The 22,040-nt window shown below is 38.3% G+C and overlaps 1 protein-coding gene across 6 annotated transcripts in view; it reads left to right on the top strand.

The window, feature by feature from the left end:
• The window catches only part of ARHGAP20 (Rho GTPase activating protein 20), a 131,688-nt gene that overhangs the window by 79,167 nt on the left and 30,481 nt on the right, over nucleotides 1-22,040 (top strand). For 4 of the 6 annotated variants that reach the window (XM_045482733.1, XM_045482731.1, XM_045482734.1 and 1 more), the window contains exons 3-8: nucleotides 1,400-1,564; nucleotides 10,284-10,433; nucleotides 14,049-14,150; nucleotides 16,454-16,495; nucleotides 17,404-17,488; nucleotides 20,382-20,459. In XM_045482733.1, coding sequence (XP_045338689.1) covers nucleotides 1,400-1,564; nucleotides 10,284-10,433; nucleotides 14,049-14,150; nucleotides 16,454-16,495; nucleotides 17,404-17,488; nucleotides 20,382-20,459 — 622 coding nt within the window. The remainder of the gene's footprint in view (nucleotides 1-1,399; nucleotides 1,565-10,283; nucleotides 10,434-14,048; nucleotides 14,151-16,453; nucleotides 16,496-17,403; nucleotides 17,489-20,381; nucleotides 20,460-22,040) is intronic. The other 2 variants (XM_045482732.1, XM_045482736.1) reach the window with 1 other exon arrangement.

Genomic DNA, 22,040 nt, shown 5'->3' with positions numbered 1-22,040 from the left:
ACCAGGACAATGTTTAATTTATATAATAGCTGAAAACTGGAAAGAGTCCAGGTCTGTCAATAGGAGAATGGGTAAACAAACTTTGATATATTTATGTCATGGAATACTATTCAACCATATTAAAGCAATAGATTACTGGTTAATGTAAAAAAAAGTATGCTAACTAAAAAATATCTTACACAAAGAAGTACATATGGTAGCTCCATGTGAAATTGCAAAACAGGCAAAACTCGTCTTCATTGGGGAAAAAAAATGTCATAATAGTGGTTGCCTTGAGGGTGATGGGGTGGGGATAGACTGTTGTAAGGAATTTGTGAGACTTAGGGGCTAAACAAGGAAAAAGATCTCATTGGGCAGGGTTGCATCAGAAAGGAAGCCCCTCATAACATGAGACTGTCTTGAGGTTTGGGGCCTAAAGACCACCAACCAGAAGGAGAGGAGGGCAAAGGAGCTCCTGAGGTGGCGGAGACCATAGAGTGTCTCTGGGGATTACTTGTCCAGGGATGCAGGTCCCTGGTGCAGCAGGGAATCTCTGGGTCAGAGAACTCTGAAGGGAAGTCTTAGAGTCTTAGAATCATTAGACTCTATCTTACCAAGGCTAGCCGATATTGGGTGTAGTTACGTGGCATATGCAAAGCAGGCAAGCTACAAGTGGCTAAGAATCTGCTTGTTTGGACTATTTTTTAAATAATCAAGTGTATAAAAATTTCAGTTCGGTGCCAGTAGACTTTTGAGCTGATGGGTCTCAGCCTGCAGTGAAGAAATAAACAACCCAAAAGCCAATACATAGAAGCCATCTTCAGTTAATATATAAAACATCTGAGAAGGTACAAGAGGAAATATTTTGGTGTGATGATAATGTTCTCATCTTGGTAAGGTTTAGACTATACAGGTGAATACATTTGTCAGAACTCAGTGAATATACACCTAAGGTTTGTGCATTTCATTGTGCATTCATGTTTTTTAAATTGTTAGTAAATGTTGAACCCTAGTCAGTGACCTCCATGCCAGAGTATTTAAGGGGAGACATACTGCTGTGTTCAGTTAACACTGAAAGGCCAAAAATGGAACGGATTATTAAGCAGATAGAAGGATGGGTAGTTCGATGGATGCATGATAAAGCAGGTGCAGTAAATTTTCATGGTAGAATCTAGGTTGGGGGTATATTATACAACTTACACTTTGCTTTGTGTTTGAAAAATTTTCATAATGAAATGTAAAAGACCACTGTGTTAGAGAGAGACTGAGGGACCAGGTAGGAAACTATGTCATGGCATTAAAAAGATACAGAGAGCTTTATTTATTTATTTTTTTTGACAACCAGAAGCTATAATTTTATAGAACTCCATCCTATATTTGATCATTTGACTAAAGATCTGTGGTGTTTGATCTGTGACAGGGAAAGCCCTTCTGCCAGCGTGGACACGTGTACATTTCTCTCATCGTTCGTGTGCTCCAGTAGGACCTTGCTAATTGATGGCCGGGTAGAACTCAAAAGAGGCCTGCAGAGACAGGAGCGGCATCTTTTCCTGTTCAATGATCTGTTTGTTGTGGCCAAAATCAAGTAAGTACACCACGAGCTCTCTCCCAGTTATCCTTATACAATTGCATTCCCACTAACAGGGTAGCCTTTCTGTCCAGTGCTTACTGTAAAGAATGTCTGGCTTCTTTTTTTTTTTTTTTTCAACGTTTATTTATTTTTGGGACAGAGAGAGACAGAGCATGAACGGGGGAGGGGCAGAGAGAGAGGGAGACACAGAATCGGAAACAGGCTCCAGGCTCTGAGCCATCAGCCCAGAGCCCGACGCGGGGCTCGAACTCACAGACCGCGAGATCGTGACCTGGCTGAAGTCAGACGCTTAACCGACTGCGCCACCCAGGCGCCCCAAGAATGTCTGGCTTCTGTTACCAGAGCTAATATTTGAAGTAACTTTTATGTTTTTTTTGTTTTATTTTTGCAAAGAAAAAGTTTCGGTTGTTTATTCATTCAACAAGTGTTCATTTTAGGTCCTACTCAGTGCCGTGTTCTGAACACATACAGGGAATATGGTGAAGAATGGGACAGGTATGGTCCCTGCGTTTTTGGCGCTTTTGTTCTAACATGTGGAGGAGTTGCAGATTGTGGTTAGTGCTGTGAAGAAAATAGGGTGCTGGGTGAGGTAAAATACAGGATATATGTTGGTAGGTACAGTCGGGGGAAAAATCATCTAGGGCTGAAAAGCAACCAGCCATTCAGGTGGTAGAAGGAGGAGCATTCTGGGAGAGGCAAGAGCAGGGGGTGGGAAGAGCTTGGCCCCTTGTCGGAGCTAAAGAAAAGCTGAGCATAATGGGCAGGAGACTGTGAACTGAGATTGGAGAAATCGATGAGGACCAGGTTATCGGGACCCTCTTGGGCTGTATTAATGATCTATTCCCATGTAACAAGTCACCAAAAACCTGTTTATACCTGCACACATCTCGGACTCAGGAAGACTCACGTCATCCTTAGCACTCTCCTACTGAGGAGGGGCTTGGCTGGTGGTTCTGGCTCAAAGTCCCCTTGAGGTCGCAGTCAAGCTGTTGACCAGGTTAGAATCATCTGACATCCTGATGGCAGCTGGCGAATCCACTTCCCCGCTCGCTCGTGTGGACGCTGGCAGGCCTCCGTTCCTCCCTGGCTGTTGGCCAGACGCTGCAGGTTCTGGCCACGTGGGTGTCTCCACAGGGCTGCTCGTAACAGGGTATCGCTTCCTTCAAAGGAGGGCGGGACACAGTGTAAGCACGTGAGAGAACACCCAAACTGGAAGCCACGGTCTTTCATACCCCGATCCTGGAAGTGGTGTGCTGTCATTTCTGACGTGCTGTTGGCCACACAGACCCACGGGAGTGCAGCATGGAAGATACCCATGCGACGGTGTGGATGCCAGGAAGGCAGGATCACTGGCGGCCTCTCGGAGGCCACCTGCAACAGAGGCTGTGATAAGGAGTTTGGGTTTATTCTAAGGGATTTCAGTTAGAGGAGTTCATGTTTTTAAGCTATTGTTTCTGAAAGGGCACCTGGGTGGATCAGTCAGTTAAGCATCCGACTCGCGGTTTAGCTCAGGTCATGATTTGTGAGTTGGAGCCCCGTGTCGGGCTCCACACTGGCAGTGTGGAGCCTGCTTGGGATGTATTCTCTCTCTCTCTCTCTCTCTCTCTCTCTCTCTCTCTCTGTCTCTCGCCCTCCCTCCCTCCTTCTCTCCCTCTCTCTCTAAAAATAAATAAACTTAATTTAAAAAAAAAAAAAAAGATCTTGTTTCTGGCTGTGATAGGTAACGGGTTAGAGGGTAAGCCTGAGAAGAGAAGCAAGCAGACTGGACAGGAGGTTATAATAGTCCTGATGAAACGTAGTGAGGGTTTATGTGGGGAAGTGGCACTTAAGTGAAGGATACACACATACTTGGAATGTATGTCACAGGTAGCCAGAAGAATTGACTTTCTGCTCGACACTCGGTGCCCCTGCGACCTGGTGGTTGCTCCTTGCTCCATCCTCCATTCTCATTGTTCACCGAACCTAACAAAAGATCAGAGTGTTTCAGTAAATCCAGTAACATTAACAAGATTTTAGTCACCAGAGAACAGTAAATACTTTTTTCTACTATTGTCACTCGCACACCTAAGTTACGCCGTGTCGTAAAGAAGACATGGACAAGGCTCAATACTAATTTTGCAAAGCAGTGTATTTAGTCTGAGTGGTGCTAACAACAATAGAGACCTCACATTTATTTGGATCTTATTGTATAATAGGGATTTTTCTAGAGACTTTAACCTGTATAACTGTTCTGTCAGGCAGATGCTATTTTTTTCTTTCTAAAGAAGAAATTGATACTCAGAGAAGTTAAGTGACTTCAGCAAGATCACAGTTAGTAATTAGTTGAGCCCACATTTGAACCTAGGTCTGTGCTTTTTTTTTTTTTTTTTTTTTTTTTTAAGTAGGCTCCACATCCGGCATGGAACCTAATGCACGGCTCACACCCACAAACCTGAGATCTAGACCCGAGTTTCAAGTCAGACACTTAACCGACCGAGCCACCCAGATGCCCCCAGAGTGCTTTTAACCAGTATGTGTTCTGCTGTCTCGCTAGAATGCTTAGTGAACCATTGATATTTTCTTTTGAAAGTTAGAGGCAAGGATAAAGATAAGAAAACTGTTTCGGAATGTGCTTCAGAATGTATTTTTTTATTATTACGGGAAGAACACTTCACAGGAAATCCTCTTAACAAATGTTTAAGTGTACAAGACAGTATTGTTAACTAATAGGCACAGTGTTGTATAACAGATCTCTAGAATGTATTCATCTTGCATAATTGAAACTTTATACTTGTTAATTAGCAAAACTCTTCATTTTCTCTCTCCCCTCAGCCCTTGGCAACCAACATTCCACTCTGATTCCATGGGTTTGACTATTTTATATACCTCCTGTAAGTGGCATCACACAGTATTTGTACTTCTGTGACTGGTTTATTTCATTAGTACAATGTCCGCTAGGTTAATGCGCATTGTTGCATATTGCAGGATTTCCTTCTTTTTAAAGTCTGCTGAATAATATTCCATTGTATGTATATACCACATTTTCTTTATCCATTCGTTTACCAGTGGACATTTAGGCTCTTTCCACACCATGGCTATTATAAATAGTGCAGCACTGAATATGAGTGTTAATATTTCTTCAACATCTTGATTTCACTTCTTTGATAAATACCTAGAAGTGGGATTTCTGGATCTGCTTTTATTTTTTTTGAGGAACCTCCATACTGTTTTCCATAGTGGCCGCACTATTTTACATTCCCACCAACAATGCACAAGGGTTGGAGTGTCTCCATGTCCTTACCAGCACTTGTCTTTTTGTCGTTTTCGTTTGTTTTGTTTTTTTGGTTTCTTTTTTTTAAATAAAAGTCCTCCTGACCAGCAGTAGCTCAGGTCTTAACAAAATTAGTAAGGATGAAGTCTTACCACATATTTTTTATGATGACAGAGGAATGAAACTCAAAATCAGCAAAGCTTAAAACATATTTTGAATACAAGTAATACCTACAGATGTCATTTTGGAAGTGGATTTGTTGTTATAGATAGCAATATAGCAATGTAGAGAAAGGAAAGTCTGTCCATGGAAGCCTCTGTATTAGGTCCATTCGAAGCTATGTGCTGTCGAATGAGGAACAAATCATTATTTTTTTAATGTACATTAGTTGCCGTTTCGTTACATAAAATGTATTGGATGGGTTCTGTATGCTAGATACTCTAACAGGGCCACAAAGATCTTACTACGTTTTCCTAACAATCCTGCAAGATAAGAGTTGTTTTAGGTCATGAATACTGAGACTCGGGGGTTTGTCCCAAAGTCATGTAATAGGAGTTGTGGTGGACTGGGATTTTAATCTAGGCCTTATTTCCAGTGGGTGGCCCTTTGTACTGTTCCCCATTTTACTCATTATGTGCTTGGTTTTGTGCTCAGCCTGCAGAGAGATAAGCAGACAACAAAAACCTATTACAGTAATCCATTTCCTATACTTTAGGATCTTAGAGACTATTTACTTATAGCATGTATTCAGTTCTTGTGAAGGAGAGTATTTTCCTTCACCTTTTTTGGATGTTTTTTCCTCAACAATTATAATATTTAGAGTACAAGACTTGTTTTCTTACCTGTCACTTACTGTTCTGGTTATTGCTAATGTAGACATTACGTGGTTTTATGTAACCTATATAGTGTTTTGCTGAAAAAATTTTTATATCGTTTCTTTACCACTAGAAAATTGCTGTTTTAAATATACTGCCAAATCTGTGCCCATCATCTACTTGTATAGCTGACTTTTTATTTTGACTGTCCCATTCTCGCATAAGATCTACACCATGTTTTTTCACCTACTGCTTTTGGGATACCTGTCTGTGTCTACCTAAATGTTTTTACTAAGTGACAAAATCTAGTAACAGTTGACTTAATTCTGTTTTTATTTAAGAGAGTCAATTCATGAAAGATTATTTTAAGTACTTTCTACATTTATTGAGGATATTAAAAAGTGTGAGTGATTGAAGTTAATTTGGGGCGAGGGGCATGAGCCCAAGGCCCTTGCCATAGAGAGGACATAAGGATTTGAGAAGATAATCATGATTTGTGAATACTGCCACCTTGCAGAAATTCTGACCACAATTTATCATTATATGGTCATTCTAGTAGATAACATTTGATATATTCACAGATCCTTCTTAATAAGAACTTAATACTTTTTCCTGAAATAAACGGCAACCAAGAAGAACCAGCCCCTATAATACCAGATCTCTGCCACTTTTTACCCTGTGACAGAAGATGGGGTTATACCCTCAGTCAATTCATTTGTTGAAATGATAGGAGTTATTTAGTGCTTAGTAAACAAATTCACTACCTCAAGTTCAATACTACTTCAGCTCATCTTCAGGCTCCATTTGGGAACTGCTTTCAGCCCTTAGGTTGATGCTGTAGAAATAAGTTCAGGTGGGGTAACTAGTTGACCAGCTGTTCCGTATTTATTTATATTTATTTATATTTATTTAGTGAAACTAAGTGATTTTAGTGAATGCAATAATACAAATGGTTTTTAATTTTTGTACTTTTATTGGCTAAGGTATTTTATTCACTTTATGCTGAATGTTGACAATGTTTACCTAAAATTACCTTGAGTTTGTGGTCGTTCTTTTCCATACTCAATTAGAACAAGTATTAAAACTGAATGGGACCTTAGGGACTACTTTCATATTCCTTCAAAAGCTAAATAAAAAGCTATTTTTCTGATAGAATTATGGCTTCCCATCTTTTAAGGCAGTGTTTAAAAACTTTAAGGTATTTAGAAGGAAGTTAATATTGCATTAATAACTATAGAGCAGCCATTTGGAATTTACTAAAAGGAAGTGACTAGGTACTTTGTACCTTCCTAAGCCATAGCTTTTCTCATATTAATTTCCTATATAAATAAGGAAATAATGATGTGTTCTATTTAGGTCACAAAGATGATGAAAAAAAAAGTTCTGATCATGTATTCATTATCTTCAGATTCTTGTGGAATATACCATGTTCTCTACCCCAAAACGTATTTAGTAAAACATCTCCATCTTAGACTGGAGGGGCATCTCCCTAGAATCCTGTGTATTTCAGCAGTTTACTGGCATTCCTTCTAGTACAAAGACTGGAGCATAGAAAAACAAGGACATACATCTCTCATCTTAATAAATTTGTAGTAAGGGACTACACAGAATTGCTTTTTGGGTTGTTACTTTGTAAATTTTATTAGAATAGTCTAATACTATTGGAAATTGAGAGTGAAAATTTTTAAGAAACACACTATGACCCCAGAACTATCCATCTTAATATAAAAATATTATTTAATACAGGTTTTAAATATTTTGAAACTACTCCATTTATCTTTGCAGACATGAGTGGGTATGAGATTCCTCTCCACCTCTGTAGTGACAGTCCCATCAGAAAACCATGGAGGTACAGAGAGATAAAAAACAGGCTGAAGATAGAAAAGCTGAAGGGAACTTCATGGTAAAATACTTGCATCCAGATGCTTTATAAGACTGACAACATCCAGGGCTTTTTATGAATACATAGTTAAGAGCATTAAATTAGCTAGGAAGTCAACACTGCTCAAGTTCAGATTCTAGCTACGCTAGTTAAGCTGTGTGACTTTTGGCAAGTTACTTAGCTAAATCTCTCCATAACTCCTTTTCCTTATCTGTAAACTCTTTGAGGATTAAACTAATAGTATGTGTAAAGTGTTTACCACAATGACTGGATGGCAAATGGGAAATTCTCAGTAAATAATAGCTAGTAGAATGGAAGTGATTGTTTACACTTTTAGGCAACTTCTTATTTTTTGTATCAGAAGGTAGGTAATCTTGGCACTTTATTGATTTAGGGAAAAAAATCATCGCAATGACTTTTCTTCAGGGCCGTAAATGTGAACAGCTCCCACCTGGTATCTGAAGTATCTGATATAGAGACCTGCATTAGAAAACACAAACTGTGTGACAAGAGATACGGAAACATACCTTTCTTTGAAAAACATGTGTACTTTCAGTTTTAGATTACCTAAATAGTCACTCTCAAAAAATAATTTTTTTTTTTTAATTTTTTTTTTTCAACGTTTATTTATTTTTGGGACAGAGCGAGACAGAGCATGAACGGGGGAGGGGCAGAGAGAGAGGGAGACACAGAATCGGAAACAGGCTCCAGGCTCTGAGCCATCAGCCCAGAGCCCGACGCGGGGCTCGAACTCACGGACCGCGAGATCGTGACCTGGCTGAAGTCGGACGCTTAACCGACTGCGCCACCCAGGCGCCCCAAAAAATAATATTTTTTAAAAAGGAAATAAAATTTTATCTTCAGTGTCTGTTTGATTTTTAAAAATCCGAAGTTTTGGGGACTGCCTGGGTGGCTCGGTTGCTTAAGCGTCCGACTTCGGCTCAGGTCATGATCTCACGGTTCATGAGTTCAAGCCCTGCGTCGGGCTCTGTGCTGACAGCTCAGAGCCTGGAGCCTGCTTTGGATTCTGCGTCTTCCTCTCTGTCTCTGCCCCACCCCCGCTCGCACTCTGTCTCTCAAAAACAAATAATTGTTAAAAAAATTTTTTTTAATCCAAAGATTTGTAGCAACGGGATGAAAAAAATATTGAAATGAAATATAGAAAAACGCTATTATGCCACAAGGTGCTTTTCTGTTACACTTACAGTGAGTGTGCCCCACAGGAAGTATAAATGAAGCTTTGAATCTAGGTTATCCTTCATGCGTAGTTCCTGCAAGATCCTTTTTCATTTCATAAATCCGACTGAAGAGTTTTGGCTTTAAATATTCCATGGAGGAGTTTTAGGAATACTGCCATATGAAGTGTCTTTGATTTCATGTCAGTTTTTTTCTGTTTCCACAAATGGCTCTGAGTGATAGGAAGTGTCCAAGTTTCCCTAAGCATTCTCTTTATCTTTCCCAGTGCCTTCTAACTAAGTCTCAGGTCCATTATGAGCATGAAATCTGTGAATTTAGGTCAAGAGATAATGGTGGTTTCAATATTAGGTTCTAAGGAAGATTAGGTAGAAATTGTCAAAAAGCGATTTCAATGCTGACTTAAAGTAGATTACCTTCTGGGTCCTTGGAGATAAATATTAATTGTGTTAACTCCACTTAAGTGTAGTACTTCCTGCCTTTTTTTTTTTTTTTCCAGTTTAGTTAAGGGTCTGTTTTTAGCTAGAGTTTTTCAATTTTAGCCAGAATACAAGGGGAAATGATATGAACAAACTTTTAAGAAAGGAAATTTAGGGGCACCTGAGTGGTTCAGTTGGTTGAGTATCCAACTCTTGACTTCAGCTCCGTCCTTGATCCCAGGGTCGTGGAATCGAGCCCCATGTTGGGCTCTGCGCTGTGCATGGGGCTTGCTTGCGATTCTCTCTTGTCTCCCCTGCTGCCTCTCTCCCCTGCTCATTCTCTTGCTCTCTAAAAGAAAAAAAAAATTTTTTAATTTTTTAATGTTTATTCTTTTTTGAGAGACAGAGAGCTTGAGTGAGAGAGGGTTAGATAGAGAGAGGGAGACAGAATCTAAAGCAGGTTCTAGGCTCTGAGCGGTCAGCACAGAGCCCAATACTGGGCTTGAACTCCAGAACCACGATATCATGACCTGAGCTGAAGTCAGACACCTAACTGACTGAGCCACCCAGGCATCCCAGAAAAAACATTTTTTTAAAAGAAATTTAACTAACCTTTGCTTGTAAAGACTAGAAAAACTTGTAACCATCCAGTTGGAAATATGCTGAAAATTCCTCTAATTCCAGATTATAATTTTTATGTGCATCTCTCTCTCTTAAGGTGAAAATTTTATAAATATTTTAATAAGTAATGTGTATTTTAACTTTTTGTTCATCCACTCAAATCTTTTTGGAAGTAAGGAAGTTATAAATAATAAGTGCATTAATTTTTTAGTACAGCAGTAAATTTAAAATTAGATTTTTGATCCAAATGTAATGCTCAACTTAGAAAAAAAATATAGATAGTTTATGGCCGTTTGCTGCCCATAAATGCAGGCATAAGGACTAATACAACACATGTTTCCAGAGCCTTTGGGGTCACAGGTAACCAGCCATCTTACAGTCTCCTGCTGTAGGCACTGAAGTCACAAACAGTGAATAAGACACTCTTTGCCTATGATTAGTGGAAACTGTCCTCTTGTCACAAGTACAGGAGCTCTCATAAAATTTAGGAAACAAAACAACAAGAAGTCCTGTGTGGTTTTTATCTTTCTAGATATAACAACAACTTTAAGATAAAAAATAAAATTAAATTAAGTGACATGTGGACAGCAAGCTGTGTGGACGAAGTGGGAGAAGGCAACACCAATGCCCTGAAATCGTTTGTCTTGGGCTGGCCCACGGTGAACTTCGTGGCCACTTTCAGGTAAGAACCATAGCGTCTGCTGTATTTACATGTTAAATGCAGTCAACTAGGTAATTTCTAGGATGAAAAAGAAAAAGTTAATCCAATTTTGTTCTATTGATTTTTCAAAGGGAAATATTTTATTCTGATTTATTCTGAAGTCATCTTTTGACATGCCCCCAATAAAGACACTCGTATGCCTTGTGTTTCTCCCCAAGAGCTTCTTATTAAAATATGTGGAGAGTAATGGTAAATAGTGAGAACACTGGAGTCCTCTATCTTGGTTTTACCAGTGATTTTTAGAGGGGCTCTGCTGAAAGACCTCGGGGCTGTGGGAGAGGAATAGAGGCTCACGCAGAGACCGCACTCTCCAACCTCCCCTTTGCTCATGTTCAGGTATTGTTTTACATAGTGAGCTTTTGACTTGATCTTTTCAACCCACTGAAATAGACTTTTACTGAAAAATTGTATAGAATCGTCCAGTTAAGCTTGAATAACTTTTATACTCCCAGATTTTCTAACAAAATAGTTTGTAATGATAGAAATAAAATTAATGTTGTGAAATAATGGGGGTACCTGAACTGTACAATCAGGTTCTATTTGGCATAGAGATGTGACAATCAAAAATGAATTCACGACCCAAGAAGTAAAAGTTAGTTTCCTAAGACTCACCCTGTGACTGGGATGGGGATGGAGAATGTATAAATAGAGAATCTTTGTACTCTCAACCCGAACGTGCCACATTGGCACTTCTCAGGTCCAGGTGAGCATACCAAACCTCACACCTGTGATTTCGAACAGCTGCACCCTCACGTCCGGTATTTGTTTTACACTTAAAGAATTGGGCTCATCACATGCACACGTTTTTCTCTTGGTCTCTTCTCTCCCCTCTACCACCAGACATGTCAGGTATCATCCTAAAGCCAGATAACTCAAATTTCCAAGCTGTTAATCTTCTAATAAAAAACAGGCATGTCATTAAGTTCTATTATGCATTATTGGCCTACCACAAGACTTTAAGAACTTACTTGGAAGAAACATGTGTGTATATCATTGTCTGCATATCTTCTTTTCCATGACAGATTTCTCTAGATAGTATCATTTTCCGTTGCCCAATCTCCTTGGAGTTCCAGGTGAAAGGAGGGGATTTCTAGAGAGGGACAAGACTACATGAGGTCTTTAATTAAGAGGTTTTTATGAAACTTGTTATAAGAAGAAGTACAGATGTATAAACAAGTTTTACATACGTTGTATTCTTCAAAAAGTATAGTACCTTACCCAGAAAGATTAAGGTTAACATGACCAATGATGTCATGTGCCCCTCGATAGAATGTGATGAGAAGAGCAGGTCACCGTTGTATTATCCTCGTCAAAACCCATAGTCCCATTCCAAACATGAGATGAACATCAAGCAAGCCCAGATTGAAGGATATTCTGTAGGTTAAGCTGACCAGAACTCCTCCAGATTATCACAGCAAAAAACAAAAACAAACCAAAAAAAGAAACAAAACAAAACAGGAAAAGACCTAGAAACTGTCATAGACCAGTCACTAAGGAGATGTGATAACTAAACGCAATGTGTTATCCTGGTTTGGGTCCTAGAACAGAAAAAGGACATTAATGGAAAAACTGGTAAAATCTGAATAGTCAAGAACTTAGTTAATAGTAATGTACCAGTAATGGTTTCTTAGTTTGACAAGTGTGCCATGATACTGTAAGAGGATAACTTTAGGAACCTGAAACTGGTGAGAGGTATACAAGGACCCTCTGTACTATCATAGCAACTTTTCTGAAAGTCTAAACTTATTTCAAGTTTAAAATAGTATTTAAAATTAAAAAAAGTTGTGTTGACAAGTTCTGTCCCTGATACAGCAGACAGAGTGAGGTCTTAATAGACTGACCACCATACAGATAACAACTCTAAACTCTGAATAAAATACAGACAACAACCACCTAAAGGGTCTGGAAAGTGAACAAAAGTTGGCAGATTTTGGAGAGGAATTGAAACTTGGAAGGAGGCACCAGCATTGGGTGAGTTTCCTATGTTTAAGGCATTGGCCTAAGGGCAGGCTACAGTCATGTCATGGTGCAGGGCAACTAAACTGACAGAAACCCCCATTCTTTCTGGCTGAACAACCAGAATAAGAGCCTGAGTCAGCCACAGCCACAAGATCATGAGGGAAGGAGTCTCAAAAAGGATGGTATCAGAGAAGGGAAGGCTCAAATTTTGCGGACAGACTCTACCCAAGTCTCTGACTGATTGCTGAACCAACATGCATGGAAGAGACTCAAAACAGCTTGAATCTGAGGATCAAAGAATGGAACCAAGGTTCTGTTCACCACAAGTAAGATAGAATTTGCAGCTTGAGTCTAATCATGTTAGTTACCTGTTAATAACAAAAACACCAATACTCTTTTGCAAATATAACAGCACTCAGAGTCTCTAAAACAAAATATTCATAATGTCTAGAATACAGTATAAAATTTCTTGACATACAAAGAGTCAGAAAAGGGAAAAGATAACCAATAGAGGCCAATCCTGAGATGATCCATATGTTGGAATTACCCAAAAAGAACTTTAAAGCAACTTTTATATTGTGCTCTCTAAGGAAAAAAGCCAAGTGAAATGAATGAAAATATTTCTCAACAGCGAAAGAGAAAATATAAAAAAGACCAAATGAAAATTTTAGAACTGAAAAACCGCAATATCTTAAATTAATAGTTACAGAATAGAAATGGAAGGGGAAAGAGTCAGTGAATTTGAAGATACATTGATACAAATTGTCCAATGTGCAGAACAGAGAAAACAAAGACATTTTTTAATGAAAAATGCACGAAAAACTTGTTAGAAAATACCAGAAGATATAATACACATGTAATTGGAACTCCGGAAAAGGAGAGAAGGGAAATGGGACCAAACAAATAGTTGAAGAAATAATGGTTTGGAAACATTCCAAATTTTGTGAAAGATACAAATGTACAGAATCATTGAACCCCAAACAGGAATATGAAGGGAATTTCACTTAGTTATGTTATATAGACAAACTGCTATAAACCAAAGGTGAGAGGAAATCTTAATAGCAGCCAGAGAAAAACAGCACATTACATTTAGGGGAGCAGTGATTTGCACCACTGTGGTTTTTTCATCAGAAACTTGGGCAATTTCAGAAGACAGTGGAATGGAAATGGAAAACTCTCAAACTAGAATACTATGTCCAGCAAAAATATCCTTCAGAAATGAAGGTAAAATAGAGATTTTTTTTTAACTCTAAAAATTTATTCCAGCAGAACTTTGTTCCAAAAAAAAAAATGCTGACAGAAGTTTTTCAGCCCGAAGTGAAATGATATTGGAGGGAAGCTTGGATCTTTAGGAAGGGTTGAAGAATGCCAGAAATGGTGTATATCAAATAAATATTAAGAAAAATCTAGGTCATGATCAGTTTAAAATACCATCAGGCTAGCAGCTCAAGAAGCAGTCTCTCCTAGCCAGTCACTATAACGTCTGTAAAGAAACCAAAAGGTAAAGACTGATAGTTTTGAAATCTAGAACTGACAACTGCCAGAATCAGTGAGGAATTCCCAGTTGTGTCAAGTTAGGGGAAGAGCCAACACTGAACTTTTCATGCTTTACCTTAGGAAACAGAGTACATCATCACATCTCAAAAAAGACCAGAAGGAATTTCATATCTCTTGTACCCTGATCCTCAAACCTAGGATCTATATCTACCAGAAAAACAGGTACCGTGCCTTGATATTACAGATAACTACACAGTAATGAGAACATTATTCAAAAGACACAGGAAGTACTTAAATCTGACATGGATCTATCTGTCAGAAGAATCAGAGGAAGAATATTTTAACTTAAGCACCTAGTATGGATCTCAGTCTATAAACTCAGGTAGTCAAGAAAAGCCTGTTTATTTATAGATCAAATTAAAACTCACCCTGAGCCTCCATTTGCCAGACTGTTAGGAAATCAAATTTTCTTCTTTACTGGAACCCTGTTTTCTTAGAGTAGAACCAGAATGCAGGAGGTTTCTGTGATGTCTTCCAAACAGATGAAAGGTTTTGACCTTTGGTCTGTTGTGGTCACTGCTGACATTATCTTTTTCTGTGCCCAGAGAAGTCCTTTACATTCAGAGATGCTCTGACTCCTTGCCGCGTGTGGGATGCAGCCGTTTTCACGGATATAAAAACTTAGGAACAGGCCTCCCCAGTTACTGCCAGCAGTCATTTCCTGTGGGGTCTTTCTCTTTCCTGAGGCACCTCAACCAAATAACATTCGGGTCCCTGTGCACTCCCAAGGATAACACAGTCTGTCCCCTCCCAAACTTGAGAGAATCTGTCCAGGCTGCCCTGCCGTTTCTCCTTCTCTGAGATATAATTCTTTTCTCCTCTTCTTGTTCTTATCACATGAGCTTAGGTGTTTGTGGAACTCTGAGATAACTTTGTTCTTATTTCTGTAGAAGTGCCAGAGATTAAAAATCACTGAAGAAAGAGAAGGTCTGGATTCTTACACAGGCTAGGTGAAGGGGAAAACACAGGAATACTATATAAATCAATCTCAGTGAGTTAACTTGCACACTTCATAAACTGTTCATTTTTGAAGTAATTCATGCTGTATATTCAAACAATGGAACGCAATACAGCAGTGAGAATGAATGTTCTAAGAACAGTAATATACCTAAGTCTCATAAACATAATGTGGAAGGAAAGAAGCCAGACACAAAATAGTACATATTGTTTGGTTACATTTATAATAGAGAAAACAAAACTATCCAGTTCTGTTAGAAGTTAGCCGCACACAGAGTCTTCCCAAGGTTTCGTAATCTGAATTTCAATCACACAGGTGTGTTCACTTTGTAAAAAATTTTCAAGCTGTACACTTAAGCATTATATAGTTTTTTCTGTGCCTTTCACGTCAATAAAAAATTAAAAGTTAACAAAAAATACCAAGTGTTTTAAAGGGGCAATTTTCTTTAACTGCTTTGAAAAAAGTTCACAGGTCTAAGGAAAACTCACCTGTTTTTCAACACAGTTTTTTGTAAATAATTCTAAGATTTGACACAAATGAACGTAGAAAATGTTCTGTTTAAGAAAGGTGAATACATCAAAAGGTTGTAAAGAATTGTGGGAGATGGAAATTGTATGGTCAGTGGTAAAAGAGATGTCATACACTTTCTGATAACTGATCTTAGGAGGTTGCGGGTGGAGAAAATTGCTAAGCAACAGAGTTAGAAACAAATTACAAATATTTGTTAAGTGTATTTTTCTGGAACAGAAGAACTAGGGTTTCCAAGTTTGTTAAGAAGATTAGAAATATGACTTTACAAGATAGTGAGTAACAAGACCATATAGAAATAAACGTTGAATTATTTCTTAGCTTAAGAATTAAGCTAAGCAATAACTTCAGAAAAATTATTAATAATGATTTAGTTGTAAACTAATTGATCTTAGAAGATTATAGTAATTAAGGATACGTTTTATGAGAACCAGTTTGCTAAATTATGCTGTTTACATGTATAAATACTTCTTTTCCTGACCGGAAACTGGTTTCTGGCCCAAGATATGTCCATCAATATGCCAAATTTCTCTTTAATTGGGCATACTTTATATTTGTGTAACAAAGCTGCAAAAACACTCTGAGACAACTAGCCCCATTTTACAGATGTGGAAACAAGCTTAGAGATGAGAAGTGATTTGCTCATGATCAGATAGCTTGTGTATGTTTTTGACCAGCCAGGTGTTTGGATTCCAGATCAAATTAGACTTATACTTGCAAAAAAGCCATAAAGTGGAAAGTGGCCCTGTCTTGGATCTACTCAAGAGGTTTTAGTAAAAGTGAACTCGACCGTACAGTTTTTCCTGGTGGGGATTTTCCAGCTGAGGACTCCCCAGAACGCAGCTCTGTCAGAGTTGTGGGAGTATGTGGCTGCCCCAGCGACAGGCCACTGATAGTTCATCTGGAACGACAGTCTCAGATATGTTAGCATAAATGTGTTGTGTGTTTAATTTTTCTCTCCTATTTTCTTTGATTGCAGTTCTCCAGAACAAAAGGACAAATGGCTCTCTCTCCTTCAGAGGTATTGTTTCCATGTGCATATTTTTAATCTTTAACTTGTAGTTAAAAGAATTAAATTCTTCTCCACAGAGATATACCCTAAGCTATTCCCCTTTTTCTTAGTAGAAATTATTCATTTGTCCTCAAAATAAACTATTGTGTGAACTGTACACCAGCTACTACTTACTGTAAATAATCTCTTCATTACATGTATTCCTTACTTCCTAGGAGGGAGAACTGAGGTCTGGTTAGATCGTTCTAGACAGAAATTAGTCCATAATCTCTCGCATCTCCCGAGCCTACCATTTGGAGCTAACAGTTTCCTCAAAGCGTGTATTAAGTTTCCAAATATGGAGGGTTTTCTGAGCACCTCAGAACTCAATTAGGATCTCCACCTTTGAGCATACAGACGAAAAATGGTCAACTTGAGGTTCATCTCTTATTTCTATAACCTTTCCCTCCCTTCTCCCCTCTCTGCCTTCCTAAGGGAAGATATACACTCAACAAGAGAGCTAAATGAGAATTAAAAGGCCACTTTTAAAAGAATTAAAAGGTCTTAGTTTGGTGCAGTAAGGTATTATATATGTTACTGTACTTGTCAGTAAGATTCCGGGCCTCTCCAGAGAAGGTAGGAAAACTTGGAAGATAAAACACCACCCAGAGGTGCCTAAATCTGACTGTGCTCCTCAAACCTCAAGTGAAATAGATCCCCCATTCGTTTTGTGCCTGTACCTAATGTCCTGAGAATTTTTTTTAATGATCTTTCAACCCATAATGCAATCAGATTCTGCCGAATCTTTCCATCTGTCTTTTAAAAAATAGCATATAAGTATACTGAAAATATTAGCAAAATAGATTGATTTTAAGATAAGCCATTAGCGAAATCCATCTGACTGAGTGTTGTTTTGGGTTGTCGTTGCTTTTGATTAGATACATCAATCTAGAGAAAGAGAAGGACTACCCGAAGACCATTCCCCTCAAAATCTTCGCCAAGGACGTTGGGAATTGTGCCTACGTAAGTGTTTCTAAGCCAGAAAATTAAATTCCAACTCCCTGCATAAAGCAGAGCACTGTGGATAAAACCAGAGACAGGCAAACAGATAGACAGGCTATGTTTGTGCTATGGCAGGTAGGCATTTAGAAGTACCGTTGTGGGGAAAATGCATTTTTCTGGGTATATGTATGTCTTTGTATATGTGAAAAGTAAACCCTAGAGAAAGAGAAGCAAGAGAAATTCCTATTCACAACAGTGTTTAACATTTACACTTGGAAAGAATATTGGTTGTCAGATGTCTCTTTCCTCCCTCTGGCATTAATGTTTCTCTGGATCCTTTCAGTAGCAGCTGCAGCAGCTTGTAGTAAAGCCATTTCCACAAGGATGTATTTCCTATTAGTATTAAGCAATTTTTTCTAACCTGTCACTTCTTAAGTAGAAGGTGGTTTGAGTTTTTCATTCTCTGAGTTTTTAGGGATTGAATCCATTGGCTTAATAAATGTATGAGCTGGTAGAGATGACATTTTTAAGGGATCAGCATGTTCCTACCCCACAGTTTTTATCATATTGGTCAAATAAAAATTAAGTCTACTTATCCCTCGTTATTATATAGAATTTGATGACTAAAAATAGAGAATAAATGCCAAGATGTTATCAACAACGAATAAAATGGACACTTGTGGATATTTTTATGACATTGTGCATTGCCATACTTCACAACAACTCTACATCACACTGGAAAAGGATGTAGTACAAAATAGTTATGCTTTGGCCAAAGGCCAATGTTATGCAAATGTTCTGACTTGAGTGCCAGATGTCACTGCTTGAGGGAAATACTCAAATTTTTACGGTGTGAAACACAGAGATCTACTATAGCAAAGTAGCAAAAAACAAACAAAAACCCACCTTCTGCCAGTCTTGATTTAATTGTTGTGGCAATTGGTTACATTTAGGATTTTCATGGAAAATCCCCTGCAATTTTTTTTTTTTAACATTTTCAGTATATGGAAAGCATGTAGTTGACAAAGGACCAGAGTCCCACTCTTTGTTGGAAGAGAAGACAGGAGATGTCAGGTTGGGTGCTCTGTGTTTATCAACGGTACCCTGGTTAACTCAACAATGATATGACACACTATCCTTTGCTCTCTGAAGTTGCTTCATGGCAAGAGTCTCCTCTCAGGGAGTCCCGGCTTCCAGAAAGAGTGATTGCCACCAAAATAGGCATGCATGTATGGAAAACATTCTTTATCCTCGGCCTTTAGTTATACACAACCAGTCAGTGAATTCTGCTAACGTGGGGGGGAAAAATCCACATTTTCATTTTTGTCTGGTTTTTTTATTTGTTTATTAGCCAGAGAGGACTATCTGCCGAAATTCATTTGTTTTGTCTGCCACAAAGGCATGCAAGGGAAAACACACATCTTACAATTACTGGGTTTTTTTTTTATAATTACTGTTTTGAACATATGTCTAATATTAAGAAAAATCATTATCTTAGAAACCAGGTACATTGGGAGATAGTATTACAGGATAGATTGTTCACTTTACAAAAGACTTCATGAGAGAATTTCTTTAAAATTTAATTTAAGGATGGGTTTTTGGACTGAAAATTTTTAAAGGCAGATGCCGTTCATGAAATTATATCTCTGGTTAAAGCCCAGTTTGTAAAACATCTGTGCCACTCCGGTAGAAGACAGACACTGGGATTGGTGCTCAAAGCCCTGCCTGTTGGGTTCTCAGACACTTTTGCATAATCCTTGGAGTTACAAGGAGCACAATTTGAAATCATTTAGGAAACAACTTTAAGAGGCAGTTTGTCATGTTGAGTAATTGGCTCATAGAGAAAGAAAAATGCTGTAATGGAAGGATAAGTGGTGAGTTGTCAGTGGATTTCACTTTAGCATTATTTTTATATCATTTTTATCTTTATGGGATTTTGTTTCCATTTATACTACTTATTTGTACCGTTTAAGCCCTATGGGGGACACAGCCCTCATTGCTGATTCATCTGATAATTATAACACATAAATCCTATGTGCATAGTAAATATTTCTTTTTTGAAAGCATAGCGTTGTCCTATATTTAAGTGTCTTGGAATTCTATGAACTCTATATAGATATCCCAAAATCTTGTTAATCCCTTTTCTGTTTGCTGCAAACTTTCTTTCTATTTTTAAGTAGTAACTTCTAAATGTAATTTAGCACAGAGCTATTCCGGATATCCTCTTCAGTAGCAGAGTTGATAACAGAATTGAGCTTTGTGAAATTTTCAGTTCTAGACCCACTGGTTTTAAGGCCTCTGCAGATTTCAACATTGGAAATCCCAGTAGCCAGTGTTTGACATATAGAAGGTGCTTCAAAGAATAGTGGTTTTAAAAATTCGAAACTTGAAATGTCTTTGTGTAGCCAGTTTTTATTCTGATTTTACCTCCACTTTTTGCCATGTGGAGAAAATGACAGCGGGACCCACACCGTGTCAAACCCGCACTGCGGAGCCCGCGCTCAGGACACAGTGCAAAGTGGCACAGCGCTCCCTTCTTCGTGACGGGTTGTGTGAGGGACGCGATGCGTCGACCAACCTGTCTAGGTCCTTTTTTGTGGCTGGGAGGGTAGTCCATCTACTCTCTCTCATATGTAGTTAATGTTTTTCTTTCTTGTTTAAGGCCTTCTGTTTGGTGAGCCCTGTATTCCTTATATTAAGAGAAATAGGTGTTTTATCAAAAGCCATAATATATACTGGAATGAAAGTTAATGAATATCAAGGGTTTGTTTTCTACTTAAGTCATGTGCTTTACGCCGTCAACACTTGAAATCGAGAGATGCCTTTGGGTAATCATTTCACAGTACTTATTTGTTCACCTGATTTAATACCCTTTATTTATAACTATATTTCTCATTTCTTTTTTTTTCTGCAGTCTAAAACTATAACAGTAAGGAATTCAGATACAGCAAGTGAAGTTATCAACATGTCACTACCAATGCTAGGGATAACTGTAAGTTACTCTCCTACATACTCTTAGTGAAAAGCAAACTTTTTATTCTTTAGGTTCATATAAATATTATCCCTTTCATCATAAGACAGCTGATTACTGGTAATACCGAGTTCATGTTTTGTCCCCCCCACAATGGAGGAAATAAGGACAGGAAAGCCTTACTATTAGATGCTCCTCTTATACTGCCGTTGTAAAACTTACCTGAGCTGGAAAGCATAGTAAGATTAGACTGTACTGTTAGAATGATAATAATATGTGTTTTTATTGTATATGCTGTATACATATTCAGTTGGGGAGTTTTCTTGGTATAAGATTCTAATGAGTAAGTTCTAACCTCCTTCACATGTACGTGTCCCTCTACGACTGTTCTTCTCTTCTCTTCTTTCCTGGTTCTTCTCCTCTACCTAATTATTCTATTATCCCAAGATTCCATCAGTCTTAGGATGGTGAATTCTGAAGGATTTGCTCTGTAGTAGAATTTATACATGAAGAACACATAGCTAGAATCAATGTTCACTGACTGCAGATCCAGAAGATGAGTTGGCTGGTACCTCTAATGAATTGGTAAATTGAAAAACAAGCTTTGAGAGGGGCGTTAAGGAGGACACTTGTTGGGATGAGCACTGCATGTTGTAGTAAGGGGATGAAGCACTGACTTCTACTCCTGAAATCATTATTGCACTTTATGCTAACTAACTTGGATGTAAATTTAAATAAATAAATAAATAAATAAATAACTTTTAAAAACAACAACAAGCTTTGAATCAGATCCTGGATTTAAAGAGCTTTAGTGTGCATCCCGCATCTCCCCTCCATTTTACTTTTAGCTTCTGCTTTTTTCTGTTTTGCGGGGCAAAGGTGAGTGTTTGAAATTTAATTAATGGAGAAGATTGGCGTGTTTGAGGATGAGGTAGGGAGAACACTGGAAAATCCTCGTCCTCTCCGCCCTGCCAGTGTATAGACCGCATACCGTGGGCCTTGTGTTAACGGGAGTGACTTTCAGAGGGACGGACACTAGAGGAAGCACTTGAACAACACCACTTCTTGAGTAAGATTGTCTACGAACATGAAAGCGCGGTGTTACTGTGCTGCAGCATGCCAAACGTCTTAGATGTGTCACAGTCTTCTAAGCTGCATTTCAATTCACTTGGACACAGTGCTATCCTACGCCCCTAGGCACTCAGAGAAATCACAATTTAGGGTAAGAGATCTCATTTATTTTAGTCACATTTAATAATATACTTAAGATATGAATAGATTTATGTGCACTGGGTAAAGCTGGCGCCTCTGCATTGATTTTTAAGCTCATGTGTTTATATCTTGGAATGGTTAAAGGGAAGGGAAAGGAGATTGATTAGTGACAGGATTCATTTTACTTATGCTTTTCCTTTGAGAAAAGTAATCCATGTCCTGAGGCCAAAAATATTCCTATTCATTATAATTAGGAATGGAGGCTATTTGGTTATGCTCTTCTAATGGGTTATTGCATATTTTCAGTACTACAAAAAAAAATAAAGGATTTTTATCAGATTGCCTGCCGTCCCTATTTGCAATAAAATTTTTTAAGTTGAGAATGGGGAA

This window comes from Leopardus geoffroyi, chromosome D1 (genome assembly GCF_018350155.1).
Source record: "Leopardus geoffroyi isolate Oge1 chromosome D1, O.geoffroyi_Oge1_pat1.0, whole genome shotgun sequence".
NCBI lineage: Eukaryota > Metazoa > Chordata > Mammalia > Carnivora > Felidae > Leopardus > Leopardus geoffroyi.
This window is presented reverse-complemented; position numbering and strand designations above follow the sequence as displayed.